Genomic DNA, 23,499 nt, shown 5'->3' with positions numbered 1-23,499 from the left:
ATATGTGTTTTCCCATGAAACATAGACTTGTGCCTCTGGATTTACACTTGCCAATGTCTTTTGAAATCATTGTCAGATTGTTTACACGACTTGGAACACAGCAGTACGACATTATCCTAGCATTTGAGCTTCTCATCCTGCGTGTGATGTTGAAAGAAAATGGCCGCCATATGAATATAGTATGCTATATTTGTCGGTTCACTACTTTAGTCCAGACTGAAATATCTCAACAATTTCCGAATGGATTTCCATAGGTTTTTGTAAAAACATCCATGATCCACAGAAGATGAATGATTGTCTGATTTTTCCTCTAGTGCTACAATTAGGTACACACACACACACACACACACAACAAAGAACAAAATGGAATTCCATGACAGGGAGACAAACGTATATGCTGATGAAGGTCATGTGATATGATAGAACGCTCCAGGGTAACTGCTAACTGGGCCTAGCTGACAAATCAAAAGCTGTTTTCAAGGTCAGAGTCAAATCTGAACCGCTCATCATTTTCTCCGACAGTGGCATCATCTGTGAGAATATATACCAACTGCGTAGCCCTGATACTTACACAATCACAAAGAGGTTCTCATCAGTGTCTTAAAGGCCAGTGCTGCATACCCAAACAGACACAATAACGTCAGTGTTTAGCAAGAGCGATGTAGTTTTATTGGTCTTGAGTTAATTACGCTGAATGGGCAGCTAGAGAGACATTCTTTGTGTGCGCTGCTTTACATGGTTTCCGAAGGACACGAGAACAACTCAGTTGTAATGTGAGAAATGAAAATTACCACATTAAAATGTCCACATTGGAATCAATTTAAAAACAAAAAGACTTATTCTATAATTTAATATTATTTTACCCAGGAAGCTAAAGGTCTAAGGGTTAAAAATATTTTCTTAAAAATAAAAAAAAGCTAACAAAAAGAATAAGATCACAGAGTTAGGTTTTGTTTGGTTGAGAGAAGAATAATGGTCAGAGGCACTGGTTTAGGAGGGGGAGAAAGCTGCCCTCGACAACTGATGGGAGGACATCATCCTTCTTTCCTTTGAGTATCAGTGAAGAGAGCTTCCTCTGTGAGGACAGACATACAGACATAACACAGGCAGAGGTATGGCCAGATCTCCACATTCAGAAGAGAACAGAGTATCACACTCACAATCATTACAGTAAGCTCAAGAGGAGCGAGTCCTCCCCTTGTGTGGAAATTGCAGTTTGAGGTCCAACTCGTCAGAGAAATCATGTAGTGACAGGGTAAGAAGTTCAATGGCGCCCTCTCTCTGTGGAGCAGGGCGCTACAGTTGATTATAATGTGTGACAGGAACCAACATAATAAGGAGACAGGCGTTAGGGAGATGAGATAGCATACAGCATCAGCTCAGACAGGACTCAAGTGGCACAGATGACAGGTAAAGAGACAGAGTATAAGGTATTTGTGACTGGATGTGTCACAGTCCACATGTGCAATTTTTTAGCCGACAGCTGCTCCGGCTGATTCCACCCTCGGATCCCAAGTCAGTTTTTATATTATGGAGCACGTCCTCTGAATGAGATATCATATAAGAGGAGGGGAGAGAGGGCTGTTTTGCTCGTTCACAGGTCGTTCGGGTTCACGATGGTAAAGTCAGAGTCCTTGCTGTGGGTGGAGCCCTCATCTGGGCTGGAGGAGCCCGAGGTGGTGCCAGCCATCAGGGGGTCGTGGAAGGTCCCGGCCGCGCCCTCGGGCTCCATTCGCACCAAGCCGCGCCCTCGCCTAATCGGAGGGGTGCGCTCGACTGCGGCCCTTCCTCCTCCTCCTCCATCTGCAGATTGCAGGTCTCCGTCCTGGGAAACAAGGATGTAATCATCCCAGTTCTTACCCTCTGACCCGAGGGAAGAAGCCACCTGCACGGGAGAAACAGTGAGGGTCACCTTTAGGACATGTCTGTGATTCCGCCCTCTTATTTTAAATCATTCACCCAATATAATCTAGTGCAGTCTCTGGTAGTACAAGGTGTGTACATGAACCAAGGCTGTATAACCACTCGTTTGGCTCTAAAGCTCAATGTATTCAAATGCGACAACATTCAGACTCCAGGGAACATGTGACTGAGCATTTTCATTATATAGTCGCTGTATTATGCAGCATCATTCTGGGTTTCATTCATAATGGGACAGCTTTAGTGTCACATGGCCTAATCCTGCAAAGAATACAATTCTAATACAAACACGGGATCATTTTCCACACAGGGTTGAATTTGCTAAAAAATGATCGGATTTAAAGACACTGCATCTGGATGAAAAGGTCAAACCATCAGACCAAACGAGTGGAAACTAATCCCGTCTGAACTGAGAGTTTTAGTTAATACCAATAAAGGTGCTGACACTGCAGAGGACTGATTAATTAACCTGTTGCTCAGGCGGGGTTGTCCCCTCCTCTTCTTTCTCGTCCGTGCTTACGCTCCCGTCAAGATCAGAGTCCCGACTCCGCCTGCTCTGTCCTTGCTGTGGGTGGTCACTGTGGTGATTGATGGCACTCAGAGCAGTTTCAGCGGCTGCTGTGGAAGTGTAGTGATCGTCGGCAATAGTGATCTCCTCGTTCTCCTCGGCCTCCAGCTGGCTTTGGTTGAAGCGGAGCGACCCCTTAAGGATGTCTTTGATCTGACAGGATTTGGGGCAACGCATCAACATTACAGTAACATACAGAGAAGAAGCACATGTGAAGAGAGGATGAAAACATGACACAAATGTTAATGTGACTCACCTGTTTGAGTCCAGCCAGTGACACCAGGACTTCGTCCTCTTTCTCCAGGTGTTCTTGGAGAATCACTTCCTGGATTTTACCTGTCGAGATAAAATAAGAATTATTAGAATTATTGACATAAAGTCTGTGCCATGTTTTTTGAAACTTTGAGATATGTCCAAAATTAAAAGATATTAAAGTTTTGATTTATGACAAATAAACAAAACACACAAGAATGTGTATCATTCATTTCCACACAAACGTAAATTAATTGAAATAAAATGATGGATTAATTTATTTTAGACACTGACACGTCATTTGTATTACACTGAGGTCCTTAAAAGGAACAATGCCCCTGACTTGTAGTATCTGAGCTGACTAATGTTTTCGATGCTGAAAATGAACACAGAGATGTGACCATCTGCTGCTGCTGCTGTACTCACAGATGTGAGTGTTCATCATCTTGGCACAGTATTTGCTCATAGCCTCCAGGTCGTTGATCTGGCCCTGCAGGAACGATACCTGGGCTTCCAAGTCCTCCTCCTGGGATTAGTGTTGAAAGTGTGAGACAAGATGAAAAGGTGAGAAAAACAGAGTGTAGACAGCCAAAGAGAGAGAGACAGAGAGAGAGAGAAAGAGAGAGAGAGAGAGAAAACAACTCACCATCTCTTTCTTCCCCATGGTCTTGCTGTGGGAGCGAGAGCGAGTGATGTTGAAGAAAGACTCCTTCTTGGTGGCGGAGAGTGGCGGAGATGAAGTGCTGACATCACTCCCTCTGGAGGGGGGAAGTGGCGGGGAGGCGGTGGACTGAGCACGCCCACCTGAGAGGCTTTCTATGCTGGGAGAGGAGCTGACCGTCCTGGAGCTTTGGCCTGAGACGGGGAGAGAAAGAGGGAGAGGCGGAGGACAGAAGACAAAAATATTAACACACAGAGGATGTGCACAATGGACAATTGAAAATACAAATACAAATTATATATATCTATGTATATATGTATATATGTGTATGTGTATGTGTATGTGTATATATATATATATATATATATATATATATATATATATATATATATATATGTATATATGTATATGTGTATATATGTATATATATATATAAAAATAAATGTTTATCTAAAGAAATGAAGGAGAAGGTTTTTCAAATGTCTAAATTAGAAGGTAGAATTGGAATAATTAACTATAAATAACTAACTTAGAACATGTTAAATATAAAAAAAGCAAAAATTGATTGATTAAATGTAAATTAGTGTAAATTTGCATTTAAATGATTAATTTATAATTTAAAAGTTAAAAAAGTAATTCAATATGCCACTTAATACCTATGTCCTTATTCAGTCTTTAAAAGACAAATTAATGACTTTTTTGTTGCTCCATAAAATCTTTGTCTCCTGCGTTTACATTTTGTGTTTAAAAGTTTTGCTTTCATTTAAAAATCAGTCTTTAATATGAAAATTGTGTGAGCAGCCTGCCAGCTAAAACTTAAATGAGGTCTAACACATGGAGCGGCAGCAGGAGCTCTGATTGGCCAGCTGTTTTGGGAGTGAGACCAATCAGAGCTTCTGCTGCTGCTCTGTGAATGATACTCATTAATATATCATTTAAATGCAAATATATTAAATCAATTTAAAATTGCCTTTTTACATTGATTAATTTATGAACTGATTATAATTAGAAACTGTATATTAATTACATTTATTCCAGGCTCCATAGAAGAAGGGCATTTTGCACAAGACGCACAACAACAACAACAACAAAGATTACAGCCACTGTCACTCAGAAACAAAGCACACACACATGGCACACACATGGTCAAAGCAATGCTGACAGCAGATGCCACAACACATCCTTCATGTTCATGCTATCAGTATATTTTCCCCTCATGTGGTGAGCTGTGATCTCCCTCTGCTGGTCGACATGTGCCGTTACATGCTCTGGACACTAATGTCCAATTACTGTAACGTGGACCTAACGAACAGAAACGGATGAACGACAAATGACAAACTTAGTGTGCAGACATGCAATGGCAGTGACGCAAGCGAAGACAAACGGGGACGCGTGTCACACAAGCGGTTGCCATGGTAGCAGTTACCTTGTGTGTCAGTGTGAATCTGGGCTGGGAGAGAGATCTGAGACACTCCACCTGAAACTACATCTAACAGACAGGAGAGTAAAAGCTGATGCTGCCACACCCACACTAACAATGGTGTTAATCTGGTCATGCAGCTAATTCACTAGTCACATAACAGCCAACAGAAATGCACAATCAGTGGTTGGTAGCGTGGTCTGTCTGTGCTGGAACAAATCTAAATCTTTGTGTCTGGCCGCTCACCTTTGCTGAGGTGGACAGGCATGCTCTCCGACTTGAGGAGACGGTAGTGTTGATTCTGGGCATGGCTCTGGGTCAGTGGAGGGGCGTGTCCCGAAGGGGGCTCAGCCAGCGGGTGAGACAGGGCGGGCGGGGGTGCCGATGCAGGGGAAGTTGACGAGGAGGAGGAAGAGGAGGAGTGTACCTCGCTGTTGATTGGCGAGACGCCGCTGGAGCCGCCCGATATGGCTGGAGCGATGAGCTTCCTGCCGAAGCTCAGCAGGCTGCTGGAGACTTTGTTGATGTTAAGGGGGGTTGCTTTTGTACTGGAACCAGACCTGGAAGGACAAAAATATGTGAGGGGAAAAAGGAAAAACAAAAGCAAACAGACAGAAGAGTATCTGTGGTTTGCATTGTCTGGATCTTCAGCAATAACAACTCTCCACTGTTTGTAGATGTGTTTTAGATTTTAGCCAGTGGTTTCCATTTTATTTCTAGACAGAATGAAGCTCAAATTGCAGAGACTTGAAACTGAATATGTTTCCATCACAGTGAACAATTCAAACTCTTGGGTTAAGTTGCATGAGAACTTTTCAACAAGTGAGATTTGAGCATTGACTGTCCTATAGTATGTACTTCTGGAGGTCTGCTGTCAGAAAATCAATCTCACATGACACACAAAACCCAAACATGGACACCATAGAAAAGTCATGTGAAATTGATCACTTCTTGCACTGAAGAGCTTGTTGTTGGCACTGGGACAAAGTCTTGAATGTCACAGATTTCAGTTCCTGTATGTACTAGACCAGCTTTCAAATCCGTTCCTATTTAAAAATGAATTTCTGTGCACAATAACATAACTTTGGCATAAAATATAGGGATGTTCCAATCAACTAATAAGTTTAAACTTGGACTAGTCGACTAGATTAATGTAGGAAAACACTCAGAAAACAATCAAAATTGAGCACATGTAATTATGAGATATACATAAGAAAAAATCTTTATGAAACATTCCTGATGATTACAACGGCATTTTCATTGGATGAACGTAATCGCATAGAACACTAGAAAGATATGACATGCAAGTTATGTCAATATATACAAGTTAAATGTGTATATTAACAAAATAATGATAATAATAATAACAAGTTTAACTGACTAGTATTTCTGGTACCTAGTGGGAGTAGCAACGTTTAATCAACTCATAGACTAAATGTGCGTATCTCTAGTAAAAGAATAAAGACCTCAAAGTGAGTGTCAAGTCTGTGTAGCTTGATTTTCAACAGTGAGGTGAAATAGAAGTGGGTTTGAAATGGGGTCATAAGACCTTAGCACCTTAAGTATGATGTTCTCTTTATTGACAAAGAAACTGAGTGACATGCCTGGGAGGCGTTCATGAAACATGAATTCTTACAAACAAACAAGCTCAAAGCGGATAAATTTGTCTTGTTTGCAAACCAACGCGCGTGAGGACTATCACAAGAGCAGTTTTGTCAAAAATATCTGTTAATGGATGTACGGTCAAGTGTTCGCTGCACATTCTGGTTATTTTTTCATTGTAAAAAGTGATGGATATTGTTGTAAATTTGTTGTAACCACTGTGAATTCAAGCAAACCTTAACCTCTATTTACTGTGAGGGATAAAACTATAAACCTTTTACAGCCACTTTAAAGGTATACAAGGGGATGAGTGTTTTATAACCAAAGTGGAAAAGGTTCACTGAGTTTTAGAGAGGAAAAGTGATTTGTGTGTTTTACCGTGTCTTGTTCATCAGGTCAGCCCCCCTTGTTTTGTAATAATCCAGGTTCTGCTGGAACTGGTAGTTGACAGGCCGTGGATTGTTCTATAAAAAGAGGGATGGAATAAACACATTTCGTGTCAGCAAATTTCATTAAAAACTGTACGGTGTGCGTGATAAACAGACGACACGTCAGCCAAACATCTATGAGCATGCATGACTACATAAACAAGCAGATACGTGTGCCTTGGTACGTGTTTCTGAGTCAGCACATATGAGCAACGAGCCTCTTTCCTGCCCCACGTCAGCCCCCTTGTTATTAAAGATGATGCCCCAGCCTCCAGGTGTAACTGTGATGTGGACGTGCTGTGACACGGGCGTTCACCTGAGGGAAACGCTGTCGTGTAGGATCAGCACCTTCCTGTATTTTCATCCCAGGAGTGCAGAGGACATGAATGTAGTGAGTTGTTGTGTTTGAGTATTCGGGTCAGTGAGTTTGGAGGAGGAACAGAAGATGGTTTGTATTGGGACAGTGAGGCGCTAGCAGAGGAGCCAGTGATGTTTGATTTAACAAACATACACGTCGATACCTGGTTTTCATAAAGGTAAACAGAGGAATGTGATCCTTTCTGTGTGAGTGGTAGTAACGAGAGTGGCAGAGAATAAGGATGTAGTGTGCGTGGGAATGGCAGAGAGTGAGAACAAAAAGGAAACAGGTATGTGACAAGACAAATACGCTGAGCTGCAAGATACAGTCAAAAAATTACAAGCAGAAGTTCAAGCTGTGAACATTTGATCTTGTTTTCACTCTTACTATGTTGCAGTCACAACGGTCCAACATTACAAATAATAATTACATCATTGTATTAGGAAGAAGCTACTAAGGCAACAACATTTTTGGGAACTAAAGTGTTTTCATGTTCAGTATCAAGTTGACTTTGCCTTTTAACACTGGGCCATTTCATGATTGTGGTCTACTGAAAAAAAAAAAACCTGCACACAAAACATACCAGGTTATATCTTATTCCTACATTCAAACTTCCCTATTTCTGTCTTTGACTTGGATTCATTTGTTTTGTTTTTTTTACTCACTTCTCATTTTACTTGTGTGATTTGAATTGTTGAGAACTAGTATTTCATTGCTTCACTGTAACTATTGTGCAGGTGACAAATACTATCAGGATACTTTTTAAATCTAATTTACCACAGATTTTTGAACAAATCATCTTTTTTTTATTCAAGCATCACAGATAAATATGAAGGTATGTAGTCCTTTGTATAGGCAGTTTTATATGTAGGGATATGGTTATTAGAGTTGGAGGTTTATTTATTTAGAGTTAGAGGTTTATTTATATTTTGCCAGAAAGCAAGTGCAGGTACAAATTAAAAAGACAGCACTGGGTTCAGTGTTACTTTTAAAGATTTGCAACATCACAATTGACAACTTTCCCCCCCTAGCTTTTCTGAGTGGTATTATTGTTGGTGCCGCAAAGACAACGGGGTACGTTTTCCTCAGAGTCGCAAATAACAAGAACACAGGACAAAAAGTAAGTAAAAGTTAAGTCTATAATCAAAATGGACCACCAGTTAACCTTCCTTTTCATGTGTGACCACAGACAAAATTGTATAATGATAGCAAAGTTTATAGGGAACCAATGTAAACATAGAGGTTTTATTATTCTATATTCATTACATTGTGCAATAAACATTTACTTCGTAATGACATGTTGAAGCAGAAAACTTGTTTATTGCCTATTAATGACTTTAAAAGGCCTAATATTTATAAAATTGAATTTTAGACATTTTTAGACTATTAGGGACCTGCAGACTGTAGGACTAACCTGCAGTTAGTTAGTCTGTGGTAGTCCCAAACTTGATCTCTAACATTATTTAAATATTGTGGGTTTTAACAAGATCTAAAAAGCTTTATAGATGTCATTTACAGTGTGCGGAGGCCTCATCAGTTCATGGAAATGTTGAATGTGTATATATCTGTGCTATTTCCTCTTATTAACTGCTTCATTGACTGCACCTGTGCTTCTTGTGTTTACTGTAAGTGCCTTATAATCTCTAATATGTGACCACTCAAGCGTGAGGAACTGAAACATTTGATGCCAAGTTTAACTTTTTGTTTTTACACCTCAGCATTTTTTCACAGTGCAACCAGGCTTTTGTTGGGGTTTTACGCTACATGACAGTTGTTCGAGGATTTCAGCCTCGTGTTCTGTGTTTCACTTCTGCAAATCTTCTCGTAGCTCTGCAGAAAACAAGGGTGAGCAAAGTATCGCCTCTGCTTTAAATATTGATTACTAGAGGAAAAAGTAGGCTACAGTCATAAATTCAAGCTCCAGGAAAATCATGAACTACCATTTTATTCCCCGAATTTTCATTTCATGTCTAACACTTCTCCCTTTCTCTTCTCCGTTTTAACTTGTGACCGGTCAGGCATAATGAAAGTGCTAAATAAACCACACTGGCACTTTCAGGGAAACCGAAGAGTAACACAAACACTATCTGTTGATCTCGCAAATAGAATCAACATGTTTAATCACTTTCAAATCAGTTATGCCGGTGTGGCCGTTTGCTTACTTTGGGATCTCGGAGGAAAAGTGCCTTTTGCAGCAGAGAGTTGATGTCTCCTAACGGAGGGTAGTGCATCAGAAGGCCCAGGCAGGTCTGGAAGTTACTAGCAATGACTGAAATGGACAGAAAAGCAAATGCAGCATTAGTGACTAGAAACCTATTCACATATAGTATGTTAAATTTCAGAATAAGCCAACATCTACTGGGTTAGTTTAAACAAAATCTGAAAAGACTCTGTGTAGCTTAAACACACTAAATGGAGACATTTTATTGTTGTCAGGATTAAACCTGAGACCTTCCCATTATAGTACAGTCCACCTACACAAAAAGCTTCCTGTTCAACTTATGTATTACACAATGCACTCTGACTTTCTGAAACACGATTGTATATGATTTCACAAATGGCTTCAAATGAAAAAAACAAAACAAAAACAAACTTAAACACGTCGCCACACTGAGCGATCCATTCAGTGCACACTCAAGTGTGTGAAAAGTGATTTCCTCTAAGTGTTCCCATCAATCCTTGCATTTCATCTACATTCAACCCTTCAGAGTACCCTTCAGAAAAGTACCTCTTTGATAAACTGCTTCTTCTTTGCTCCAAGGACACTTGGCTGTAACTGCACTACAGAGCAACCCAGCAACAATGAGGCTGCAACTAACAGTGATTTTGCTTCTCAAAAATAGCTGGTGATTTATCTAACCGATTAATAATTGCAGCTTTAAAATCAACCATATCTTTGTCTTTTGTGCTAATTTTTGCAACTTTGTATTTAGTTTTCCTCTCAAAAGTATGCTTGGGCAGTGCAGACTGACTGAAAAGTCTCCTGAAATGCTGTACTCGTGTGCTTTTGGGTCTCTGGAAATGTTTGATTCAATGTCTTAAGCAAAGACAGTTAAGCAGAGACAATGTCGGCCGTAGAGCTTAAACCCCCATCCTGTCTGTACGTATGACAGCAAAGATCAACTGTATTCTATTTAAAGCAATATGACTCCATCTAATTAAATGAGGCGGAGTAAATCACATTCTTCCAGTTAAGCGTTTCTTATGAAATTACATGCTACAAAGACAACACATGGCGTTATTGGATTATTTCAGTAATAAATGGAGCGTACGAGCATCTCTGATGTAGAGCAGCATGGCCACAAAGACGTAGTCCACCAGGTCCAGAGTGATGCTGTCAGCAAACAGGGCATCCCAAACCACCAGCAGGTCCTGGAGCGGAAACTCACGGCCGAACAACAGACGTACCCACCGGCTGCAGAGAGACAGGGCAACTGCATTTGTGTACTGTGGGTCTAGAAAAGTTATCAGAAACACCGAACTAAAGTTGAAAATACTGACATGCCGTAGATTTGCGGGGCGATCTCCAGCCGGTTGACGTGCATGTGCAGTTCAATGTCGTGCTTCTTCACCAGCTGGTCCTGGATGCGGTTGACTTTGGTCACGATGGCAACAGATGGCCCCGAGTCCTGGGGCCGAGCGAAGGGGATGCTGGTCAGCATCTCTTCCTTACCCTAGAGGAGTCGAACATTACGTGATTAGCATATCATCATATAAACATTAATTAACAGCATCTGTGTCCATATGATCAACACTTGCCAGACATGGTGGTATGAAGTACTACTGAAAAATACAGTTTCGGTTTAGCAGGTGTCTGAACCATATTTGGCTTTAAGCTAAATAATGTGCAGGTTTTATCATTTACATTAAAGTTATAATCCTTGAGAATCCTACTATCTATGGTCAGCATGTCTCAGCAACAGACATATAATATGTTTACATTCTGTAATTACCTCACTGTCTAGTAGTTCAGATCTTTAGTGGCCGAGTATGCCACTAAGAGGGATTCACAGTACATTAATGTTTACTGTTCACAGCCGTATTGGGGCTGTATTAAGTTACTGCTAATATAAACCAAACATTTCCCACTGCTGCTAGTTCAAATTAAAAGCATCCAACTGGAAGAACATGGAGTGGCTTTCATAGTGAAGCAGTCAAAGAAAACGCATGTATTTGTAACTGCGACAGTTCATCAAGAATTCTTATACAAAACAAGACAAAGGCCACAGCTTTAAACCTAGTAGGCTGTAATTTGGCATGTACGTCAAGTGTGTGTGTGAGGGTGTTTGTTTCCATTCATGTCATTTATATACATGGGATGTTGTTAAAAAAAATCCATCCTGGCTGTTAAATCAACCAGGACCGAAGTCTTAAAGAGTATAGCTAGAAGTGTTAATGGCAGTGCGTCAACACGAGTATATGTCATGTCTTCTGCATCATCATTATAGTGCAATCAGCCCATATTGTGTTACAATGTACAATAAATTATAGTAATTATTACAATGTCAGAAGCAGCTCTTTGGATCAAACTGACCTTCCTCACTTCCCTCTCATAGCTGGAGAACCACGGCTCCGCTGTCTCCATCAGCAGCGAGAACATGGCACTATTAACAGAGAGATGTGTGTGTGAGTGAGAGAAATAATGAGAAAAAAACAAGAGGCAAACAGTCATGTAAAATGTCTGGTCTAGTTTATCTGATATTAGGACTATACTCACTAGGCGTCGTGCTCAAGGTACACTGGGTTCAACAGACACTTCATCTCCTCACTGTGGGAAAAGAAGAGATCCCAAAAAAGGTGACCTTTCCCCATATCAATGCAAAAATATCATGTCTAAATGTGTTAATGGGGACTTAAAGGGGAGAGCTTCAGTTTTGCAGTTTATCAGAACTGACCTGGGGCTGGCTGTCTCACTGGCATGCTGGAAGGCTTGATGGTCACAGTGCAGCACAAACACTATGGGAGCCAGCAACTCGTGCATCCCCTACAGGCAAAAGAAGACACAGAAGTAGAGGGAGTGTAAGATGTTAAAAGGACAGGGGAGAGAAATTATGCTTCATTTGTGGTCAGTCTTTCTTTAATAGTGATGCACGAGGTCTCTAATCTGTGGTGACAGCTTTAATTTAGATATTGTTAGCCACTGCCCAGCCATGTGTCACTTCCAGTTTGCTAAAAAGATGCTGTACTGGCCGTCTATTCATTCGCTGGCACCTGTTACAGACACTGATAATGATTAGGTTACAAAGGCATCTTGTTCTTTTGTCAGAGCTCACTGGGCACTAAGAAGCCCACACATATAAGGCTTGATTATCAACACTATGGCTCGGAAAGAAAACCCAATCAGAGATATCAAAAGGACCCCAATGTAAAGGACATTTAAGATTACAAAGAAAGATGTCCGACTCTCGCAGACAATGAGCCGTTAGGACAATGTGTCAGTCCTACCTGTTTATACAGTAACTGTTCATTTTCCCTGGCGTAACAGAAGAGAATGTCAGTCAGCTTGGTCCTCACATCGTCGTCCTGGAAGTAACGGATCTCAGGGAACCTTACACAAAAAGAAAGAAAGAAAGAAAGAAAGAAAGAAAGAACGAAAGAAAGAAAGAAAGAAAGAAAGAAAGGATTTCAATCAGTGTCACTCTCAGATATAAGGTGTAAAAAAACAAAAACAGGATGATAGTGATACTGACGTTCTCATCACGTCCTGTTTGATCATCCCCTTCAGCTCTTTATCCTGGAAGAACTTGTTCCACAGGCTCTGGACAGGAAAGAGAAAAAAAGCCAATGGCAGAAACTGTTTTTAAAACTTTTCAAAGCAATAACTGACATGACGCCATTTTGTAGTTCTGTCCTTGACTGTTGCATGATAACAAATTGCATGATACGCTCATTACAAAAGATTACAGATTACATGCAGCTTCCTCTTGAGCCATAAATGGCTTTATAATACTTTATTCACATATCATAAACACAGTTTGCAAAGTTATCCTTTAAGCTGTTGGGTTTAAATGGAAGAGTTTGTTCAAGAAAAATCTTCTCAACTGCTTATAAACACAAGTAAATATCCATTTATTAGTGGTCATTCTTCATGTTAAATTGTATCCTTTTCCAACGACATTTCATGTTTATCTAACTTGCTGTGCTCTAAATAAAATACTTACATGTACACTACAATTAATGTGACTTAATTAAAAGGAAATTTACCAATTGAACACGGTCTTCAATTTCTCTATGATTAGTACCAAATTACATTGTCCTCTTTCCCAGGAAACATCCAAGGATATTGTTGTTCCAAGATGGCACATGACAGCTTTTGTTACCACTCTGTTATTACCAGTGTGGCTGCATGTCATCATCAAATCGGAAAATATAAGTGGTAAAGCAGCAGGCAAAATTAAAAGATGAAAAAATAGCTTTTTGAATATTTTTAGGAATGGGAATATTATTAACTGCCTAATCAAAAATCAACTAAATAGCTTTATAACTACTTTGAAAAAATGTTAATGAATCCACAGTAATGAATTACTCAAATAGTCTATAATTGCTGCAACAACACAGTCTGGAGTGAATGTAACAGGGTCACATTTTGCATGCAAATATGAGACTAACAAAAAGAAGTGGACTACACACGGAGACACACACTCACCCCCTCATCCTGGGACAGTGGGTTGTTGACCACCAAGTCCTGCTGGCCTTTGGCCTTACGAGGGTTGGTGATGTGCTGTGACCCCCAAACAAAACAAAAACAGATGTCAATAACGGCGATTCGCAGATCAGTGATGAGTTCATTTCTGAGAGGCTGCACTGTTAGAGATGCATTTCCATGCATGACTCAAGTTTCCTTAAAGGATAAGTTCAGTACCAAGTCAGTGAAGCATTGTCCACAGAACATTTCTGGCCTTGCAGCAGTCTCTTTAGCAGTCAACTTTATTTGATGGGGACTTGTTTTCAGACATAAAAAAGTGTCCTGAAGCCCCAATATCCAAACTTGGATTTAGAAAAACGTTATCCACATCCTTTATAAGCAGAAATCTTCACTGTAGCTGCTAGGCTATAAGTGTTAGTGGGCACCATCCACACCCATCTACTTCAGTTGTTTAGGAGCTCCAAAAATGTTTTAGTCAACTACAAAACTTCAACTGGCTTTCCATCAGCATGACGCTGAGTAGACAATGACTGAATGATGAATCATTTTTGGGTGAACTTATCCTTTAACTATAGCAGCATATATACTGTAGGCAGTATACATTTTTATTTTGTTTTAAACGTCTGCAGGAATTCAAACAGTGGGTAGAGATTCAAAATAATTAATATAAAAAATTAATAATTTATAACAATAAATAATTGATTTTAACCACCATATCTAGAATAAAATACTGGGGATTATTAATTACACCATAATGCTCCACAAAGTGCTGCAGAAACACAAAAAGCTACTTTGAGTGAATATACAGATGTCTCTCCTTTCACATGACACGCTCGCCACTGCGTTACCGCGGTGACCCCGTGGCGGTAAAAGGGGAGGCTGCACTTGATAACTGTAATGGTAACTGTAATTGTAATTTCACGGGTTATTGTTCTTCAGACGATGAGGCTAAACTAACCAATATGTGCTAACGGCAGTTGCCACAATAAACATCATGTAATGTGAATACTGTAGAGTGCAGAATCAGATTCTTTAAGGAGAGACATCTGTATAACAATTTTCTCTGAAGGAAATGGCCACATGGTGGCGCTCTTACCGTCCCTTTGATCTTCTCATACTGGGCCCGGAGCTCCTTGGACTTGTTGATCCACTGACCCTTGTCTTCTGGAAGAGCCTCTAGGTACAGCTGAAGTCAGGAGGTGAACGGGTTAGTGCATGTACTTCAACAAGACTTTACATAAACATGCAGAAACACTTTCAAAACTAAACTCTAGGCCGCCGTTCCCACTAAAGAAGGTCTGCGAGCTGCCAGAACTCTGTCTTTTCCACTGCAGGAAAAATTGCCAAAGCCACTTTAATCAAATCGATAGGACGGCTTGATCCATTTGGCAGTTACCTTCCAGCATACGCTCCGAAAGCGGCTGCTCCTCAGTCGACCGTTGATTCCTGCCTGCCGGATCCTGGCCAGGTAATTACTGTTGAGGAACAAGTCGTCCCATTCTTTCCTGCGGGGGGGAGAGGGGGGAGGCAGAGGACGAGGAGATTTATGAGCTTCTCAACCCAAATTGGGCACGGTACTCCATCATCTAGCAGTAAACCAGGAGGCTGGAGCAGTGAGCTGGGCCAAGAGTCTATGGCACACCCACTCAAGGAAATACTCACCTGTATGAGAGGAAGGTTGAGTGAGGCTGTGAGTAAGTGCTGCTGTCAAGAGATCCTCCTGTTAAAACAGACACAGACACAACCACAAGGGGGAGATGTAAACAACGAGCGCTGAGAGGTAAGACTAGAAATCAATCACCTTTAAAGCTTGTGAACACACAGTCATTGACAAAAACATAACCTCTGACAACTACCATGATAACACACTGGCCTGTTTACTGCTTCCAAATGACCCATCGGTTATTTTTGGGGCTTCTTTTTCAAGTGGAGCAAAAAGTGCCAGAAGCAGAAAAAACGATGACAAAGAGTCAAGCATCGTACTCATCTTCATCTTTATTGGCTGTATTAAGTCTAATTTGGCCTGCAGGTGAACGTGCATTCAAGTCGGAGAGCTGTCTATCAACATTAGTTACAGGAGTAGATCATTCCACAGGGACACTCAGCATGAATATTCATCAGTTCCACAACATGCCAGCCCCCGACATTTTCTCCCTCTCCCTCACACACGTAAACATAAAAACACAAAAACACCCTCAGCCCGGGGGCGTCGCCAGCCACGTCTGTGACTCACACCTCACAGCAAGCTCCAAGTTTATTTTTTTATTATCTCTTTCTATCTAGAGCTTGTGACTCTCTTCTGCACCGGGCTTTGTCTAGTGGTCAGAGCCATCACTTCACTGAGCGTAAGAGTAGCTTTATTACTCTAATACCAAAATGGAAGGGGCTACTGATAAGGGTTTCAGTAAAAGTATGTTGAGACTGTTTCTATTACCCTTTAAACTCTGCAATAGATAAAATGAACATGTGATGGAAAGTAACAAAGTTCAATTTACTCAAATACTTTGCTGAAGTACACATTTTGAGGTACTTTGTAGAGTATTTTCATTTTCTGCTACTTTACACTTCCACTTCACTAAATTTCTTTGATAACTTTGGGTACTACTTTGCAGATTCAGATTATCTAGTGTTGATGGGCTATTACTTGTGACGTGTAACCAATCAAATAATAAAAAAAAAAATTGAGTAAGACCACTGAGGGATGACTACAGACAGAGAACCGCCGCTGGATCAGAACATGCAAAGTACTGCATTTTTAAATTATTCTATTTTATCGGCAATCAGACAGAAAAATCCCTGATACCAATAGTCGAAAAAATGCTGAATATTGATAATCGGTCAATCCGTAGAATGAATGCTCACGCCATTATGGTTTTCCTTTAGATCCATCTAAACATCATCATGCAAACAATGGATCTCCCGCAGCCACTTCGACTTCGCTCATGGGCTCTGAATGTCTAGTAGTAACTATGCCACAGGTTGTATTTCTGAGTTTAAATCAAAGTCTAGTCGTGTGAGAGTTTGACGTACTGCTGCGGTTCTTGTTGAAATTATTGAGCGGGTCGAAACCCGTCTCCTGCTGCTCGTCTGTCTGGAGCGGGTGGCGGGTCTCGAAATTGGGGTGCTGCATGGCCGCGACCCAGCCGGACCTGGAGGAAAGTGAAAGGAGACCAGAGAGAAACCAGAAAAGAAAAACAGAAAGAAACGGATCAGAACGGAGCAGATCAGCTAGAGAAGACAAAAACTTTAAACCAAACTTTGGGTAGATTATGTCTTAATCATGTTTGACTTTGAACTCAGAGAACAATCCAAAAAACTTTCATGATAAAGAACAATAGCTTTCCTTTAAACTGACAAACATCTACTGATAAGGAGACTGACCTTCGATCAGAGCTTGTGCTGCTGCTTTTTGAGCAGGAATATTACTCTGTTGCTGACCCTGACATCTGACCTCTTCATGAAGGGTTGCGTGGAAAATCTATCTACTGCAATCACTAAAAGTCCTCCTGCTGTTAGCATTTACTCCCCTGAACTGTTAACTCTTGGGACTTACTTTCACAGTCTTGTGATTCTCCTCAGCCAAGACTCAGAAGAAAAAGATGACTCTGTAAGAAGAACAAGGAACAATAATGAAACTAAACACCTTCGGCACACAGAGGGAAATAAAAAACATGGGTTCTTAAAGGGACAAAAAATGAATTGGTGTTATAAGATGCATGTGCATTGCTAATTAAAATGAAACACAGGAAAGAGGCGGCAGACAAAGAAAACTAATACAATTAATGACATGTACCAACTATCCGCTGACCTTAGATGCATTTAAACTCCATGTAGCTCTAGAATCAGTGAGGCAGTGGAGGTCAAAGTCACCACTTTATATTTTAGACACAGCATTTGCATAAAGCTTTGACATCTAATTCTCTTTTTACCATAGTAAATACAGACAAAACTGGGATATATGATGAAAACATAAATATTCTTATATAGTTATCAGTGACTGGCTGATAACTTTGTAGTTCTTTGCAGCGTGATCATCACAAACTCAAGTCGCTGTTTATTCACCTTCTACACTGAACAAAATGAAACAGTGACACTGATTACAGTCTGTGAAGAATGGCTTGAATTAACAAGAAGCACTTGAGCCGCCTGCTGCCCCGCCATGCACGCATAAACATAAGCAGTAATGCTAATGAGGTCATTAAGAAGGCAAATTAATGCATTAATTAAATATTTTGACGTCAACAGACTGGTCCTCAAATAAAACATTGACAGTATTAACCGTGTCTCTGAAGTTATTAAAGAACTATTACAGTTTCAAGAAAATTTGTTGCTGCTCATGAAATGAAATTGTTTGTAGCGCAGTGCTTCAAGATGTAATGAGATCATCTCCTACAGGGGGAGGCTGTGATGTGGGTATGAAGTTTCTGTTATGACTTGGTCTTGAGTAACATGTGTTCACACACAATGTCCATGCTACTATACTACTATGTAAAATCACAAAATCTGACAAATATACTACTACAAGATAAATCAATAAACAAATAAGAGTATATGGGTAAAAAATATGACAAAAAATACATATACTTAAATATTTTCTGGTTACAGTATCTCAAATGACCGGGTTGCATGTATCGTTTTCCATCTCACCTTAGATGAACCCATGCCCAGAAGTGGGGAGTAAAGTACAAGTACTACAGATTTTTCAGGCATCTGTACTTTACTTGAGTAATTATTTTTCTGACAACTTTTTACTCCCTGCACAGATGTCTGTACTTTCTACTCTTACATTTTCAAAACAGACTTTAGTTTTAATGCATTTGAGGGAAATTATCGATTCTTTTTATTTTGCATCATTGCAAGCCACCTTCCCAACATCACAAGACTGATTTCAAGCTATTAGTGCCAATAGCGCATGGCAAACACAGCATGAGGCCTACTCGTGTACTAATAATCAGTTAAAAGTTACTATTTATGGAACAGCTAGTCTTATCATTGACAGAAACCTAATCTGCAACTTCTACATGATCTATAGTTTCAGAAAGTTTGACTTGCTTTTATTTGTCTCATCTCATTGTAAAATGAATGTCTTTGGGTTTCGGATTGTTGGCCAGACAGAATAAGACATACAAAGATGTCACCTTGGTCAGCTGGAAATTATAATTGGATTTAATTGGACTCACCATTTTCTGACATTTATCAGCAAAACTATCAATTGATTAATCAAGAGAATAGTCGGCAACTTAATTTATAGTGTAATTATTGGTACTTGCAGCCATAATCAATTCATTGAAAAAAATGACAAGTTCATTTAAATAATTGTTTGTTGCAGCCCTACGAGTTATGACGTACTGTACATCATTAGAAGTGACAATTAATGATTTTTGATTTTTCAAATTGTCAAGTGTCCAGTATCAGACAAAGCAGGGTTTATTTAAAAATCAGTATGCTACTAATTTAAACATCTTCATTATTAGTTAAAATTTTGTGCTCTAACTACAAATACCAACGTTCAAAATAAACATGACAAAAATCATCACCAGGTAAACCCTGAGCCAACATCTCACACAGCGACGAGGAAAAGTTGGGCTTTCTCTGTGAGACATCACAATCTAGGTTAAACAATTCTGCCTCCATTCTTTATCCGGCTTGGGATTATTCCTCGTTTATGAATATGGTTAGCCTAATGCACAGGCTACAGAACAGCACGCTTCCACACAGCATTATGTTTCCTCTCTCTCTTTATTAATGGTGAAAAATAACACAACAAAGGCATCTCTTAAACCTATTAACCGTGTGAATGGAACACCGCTCGATAAATCAGCTCCACACGCCATCAAAATAGAAATTATTTTATATGCATAATGTATGTGGCTGTTTTCTTAGGAAACATCTGTTCTCCTCGAAGACTAATGCTCTCCTTAAGTCTGAGGGGTTTTTCTCCCTTCGCTCATAAAAAGGATATTATCCCGTTAAATAATCGTAACTAATCCAAAACTACAGGGAGAGACAGAGGAGTGTTGTATCTCCAATAATAGCCTGTTTTCTTCGTTTGACTTTAAAAGATTGGCACGAAAGATTTATCAAACTCTTCTGAGCAGCTACAAATATAACAGCAGTCATTTCACAGAGAATATTAATTCATTATCATCACTATCTGACTAAAATTTGCATTGCACAAAGTGCCAAGAGATATTTTGAGCAACATTTTTCCCTACAGACCTGCAGGCACATCCAGCGTCTCGTCCCTTCTTCTTTCCAAAAATAAAAAAGTCATTCCAAACTTTCTGAAGAGGCCTTCCTTCACAGATCTCTCTCTGTGACTTGTGCTTTGAGGAGGCATATCTTGTGTGTGCATGGGTGTGTATACCTTCGTGAGTAAATGACACAGGTAAAAGACTCGAGGCCTTGCTGTGTTAGCGCAATCTTGCCTGAAGCGAGTCTTCTTCTAGCCTTCGTTACTTTCTCCCAGAGTCGAGCATAGAAACGACATCCTAACTTTACTACATGATAATCGAGGCGAATTAGCTCCTGCATAATTTAATGCACAGCACCTGGAGACAGCTCAATAATTCAAAACACGAATCTTTCATGAAATAATCAAATCAATACATAATGAAATGCATAAATAAATCAACAGACAAATAACACCGCGTCCATCTGTTCTGAGGTAGAGGATCTGTTCCTGGGACTTACGACGACAGCCCGTGAAGCAAAATGACATGATCTTCTTACATATACTAACATTTGGGCTGCAACTAACTTATTTTCAATTTCCATTCATCTGTTGATCATTTTCTCAATTAGTCAATTGGTTGTTTGGTCAATAAAATGCTGAGAAACCAAAGAATGTATACATATGAGTAGCTGTGATCAGAGAATTCAGACATGTTTTTCTTAAAGAAATGACTCAAAACAAATTATCGACTAATCATTGCCGTTCTACTTACGATTCCTCAACATTTTCTTCTTCATATCAACTCGAGCATGAATTTAAAGAAGCAAAGCAGATGTTTTGGATTGTATAAAGCACAATGGAAGCAAACCAAAGTCAGTGAAATGGCCTCACTCTGAACCCCTTCCTTCAATAATCCTCAGTGTATGCAACAAGACATTTCACTTCCCTTTATTTAAAACCCACTTTCAATCTGAAAGGGGCCACAGTTATCACTTTATCTGAAACCTTCCTCTACTTCTTTGTTTGCTCACTCAATCAAAAGGGTCATAAGAGTATTTCCAGACCACAGATCAGCTGAGCGGCAATGAGATGCGAGGGGTTTTTCGCCTTGATGCAGCAGCGGAGAGACAAATTTAAATTCACTGCAGCTCGTCTTCAGAAACAGGTTTTATTTGTGTAGTGGCTGACAACCACATGCTTAAGATCCCACACTCAAGTAGAGCTGACATGGAAATATACAAAGAAAAGCTTCAGCCGGCCCTGAGCTCATTGGTCTAAAGGCACAAAGGCGAAACTATTCTGAAACTAAACCCAGATTAAATTGTTTTAATGTTTTGCCTGCAGAGAAATCTGAGTGAACTACAACTGTAGCTCCTCTGACAGGAACAGACCTTGTTTTCCATGCTTTTCATGACAGTCCACACTTTTTTAAGCATTTACTAGTAACATTAGTCCTCATTTCAACTCAGTCTCAGAGCAGTTTAATGTAGAATAGATTCAGAAAAATAATCAGTACATGGGCTCTTTAGAGGATGAATATTCAAAAAGGATATTACTGACGGCGACCAGAGGAGCCGTCACTGCAGCTACAGTCGCAGCGACAGATTCCAGTTCAATCAAAGTGAAAGAGCCCAGCTAAACAAACTCACATGCCTCTACTTCAGCACACAGCGAGAGCCCAGGAGCCTTCAAAGTCACATGCTCTGCAAGCGGCTGAGAACACACTCTAAACCTTAACCTTGGCAAAATACTGTGAATAGCTGGGTCTTGACTGATTCAATTGCCGAATACATGAGGAGAGATTGAATCTGACATACATCTGTCTGTATGCAAAAAATAGAGCAACTTGGACAGGATAGGAAAAAATTTATATTTCTGCTGATAAGAGAATCATTTCCTTTAGACTTTACCCTAACCTTGTGTTGCATGTTTCTTGTAAAATTACTCCGCACCCACAGACGTGCCTTTCTTCAACAGAAAACACTGCTCCTGAAATGCCTCTCAGTAGCCTTTAATTCACACGACGTCACCATGTCACACATTTGCATAATTTAGGCTTATTTGGCAGTAGAAGTGAAGCTAACTAGAAGCTGAAAACATGACAGAGCAGAGCGGAGACAGGGGTGAGCAGTGCTGACTCAGGCGTGTGTGAGCTGACCAATCAGAGGAGACTGGGCCTTAAAGAGACAGGAGCTAAAACAGAGAGTTTCAGACAGAGGTTGTCATGGTCCTGTAAATGAGCATAATGTCTCTTTTAAACATGCAGCAGCAGACTCTGAAGTGTCGTAAATTTCCCCACCATTGACCTACAACTCTCACTAGACTTATGCAGACATGTGCATTAAAGGCCGGCTATTGTCTCCCAGCACAATAAGCAGCAGGTCAGCAGGTTAGTGCCAGTTATTTTCTGGAGCTGAAGGGACAACAACACAGCTCTTGAGTCTTGGTCAAGGTCCCTTTTCTCTAATCCGGAATGCAGAGACTCACCCTGTACACATAATTTTACTGACCTGGTTCTCGGGAGTATGGAGAGATGTGTGAAACCGCATTAAAGCGAGCAGGCTGCCAGTGCTAGCTGTTACCAAACCTCTGCTCTGCCCCCGGACCCATCACTAATATCTGTCAGGCAAGGGTGGGCCAGCCCGAGGAAATGGGTTACACGACATGAGCAAACATGTCATTAAAAGGAGCAGTTTGTTCCACAGTTTTGACGCCATGATTCAAAGGCAGCACTGATAATGTCTCTGTAATGAGAGTTAAAATGAACGCAGTGTCCTTCTACGATGCACCGCGGGAAGCGTGATGACAGCCAGCGGGATTATCGATGCAGGCAGGGCAAGACTAAGCTAAGCTAGCTCGTATCCAGAGTCGGCTAGCAATGCTAAATGGAGGCTAAATACTTTACTAAAAGTGTGACAACACGCCGCAGTTGTCACTGTTGACTGAATGTGACTACAGATGACAGGAAGCAGGTAAGCTAAAGTGACGTTAGCTCTGGCTGTTAGCAAGTTGTAACCGAGCCGACGCACGGGCCTGTGCTCACTTCCGACACACAACTTATAACTCTCTCACACACACAAACACACACACACACACACATACAGGCTAATGCAAGTGCGAGTAACGACACAGAGTCACCCATGACCCGCTGTGGGCTCTCAGTGTGGTTCAGGTACCTGTTCAGATCATGCAGGACTCCTCATTCTGCTGTGTCCGACTGTCTGCTGATTTGTAAACAGTAGCGGGTCAGGCGGATGTGCTGAAGACCAGCTGACTGGTCATGTGATCAGGGAGCTGAGGCTGCTGGCGCTGCCCCTGTCTGCAGGTAGGCAGTCTGTAGTGTGGTGTAGTAAAGTCAAAGGGAGCTCTCACTCATCAGGCTTTGGTTTGCATTAACACAGATAGAGAAGCAGACAACGATACGAACAACAAGATAACAGGTAACATGGTAGTTTTTGCAGCTTTTTGC

General features: G+C 40.6%; 1 protein-coding gene across 2 annotated transcripts; it reads right to left on the bottom strand.

Moving 5' to 3' along the window:
- Window positions 1-646: 646 nt before the first annotated feature.
- Window positions 647-23,270, bottom strand: tbc1d5 (TBC1 domain family, member 5). 2 transcript variants are annotated; one of them, XM_073463211.1, is made up of 23 exons: window positions 23,207-23,270; window positions 17,409-17,460; window positions 16,886-17,004; window positions 15,518-15,575; window positions 15,252-15,360; window positions 14,952-15,041; window positions 13,856-13,930; window positions 12,900-12,967; window positions 12,655-12,757; window positions 12,105-12,193; window positions 11,927-11,977; window positions 11,744-11,813; window positions 10,711-10,883; window positions 10,482-10,624; window positions 9,372-9,478; window positions 6,802-6,887; window positions 5,068-5,381; window positions 4,828-4,890; window positions 3,387-3,595; window positions 3,167-3,266; window positions 2,745-2,824; window positions 2,390-2,641; window positions 647-1,885 (listed from the first exon to the last, which is right to left on the bottom strand). In XM_073463211.1, the coding sequence occupies exons 3-23, from the start codon at window positions 16,983-16,985 to the stop codon at window positions 1,595-1,597; spliced, it is 2,631 nt and encodes an 876-aa protein (XP_073319312.1). In that variant the 5' UTR covers window positions 16,986-17,004; window positions 17,409-17,460; window positions 23,207-23,270; the 3' UTR covers window positions 647-1,594. The 2 variants fall into 2 exon arrangements, with proteins under 2 accessions (XP_073319312.1, XP_073319313.1); XM_073463212.1 differs by lacking the exon at window positions 4,828-4,890 and having other exon boundaries at window positions 23,207-23,268.
- Window positions 23,271-23,499: the final 229 nt, after the last annotated feature.

Source organism: Pagrus major, chromosome 3, assembly GCF_040436345.1.
Source record: "Pagrus major chromosome 3, Pma_NU_1.0".
Classification (NCBI taxonomy): domain Eukaryota; kingdom Metazoa; phylum Chordata; class Actinopteri; order Spariformes; family Sparidae; genus Pagrus; species Pagrus major.
This window is presented reverse-complemented; position numbering and strand designations above follow the sequence as displayed.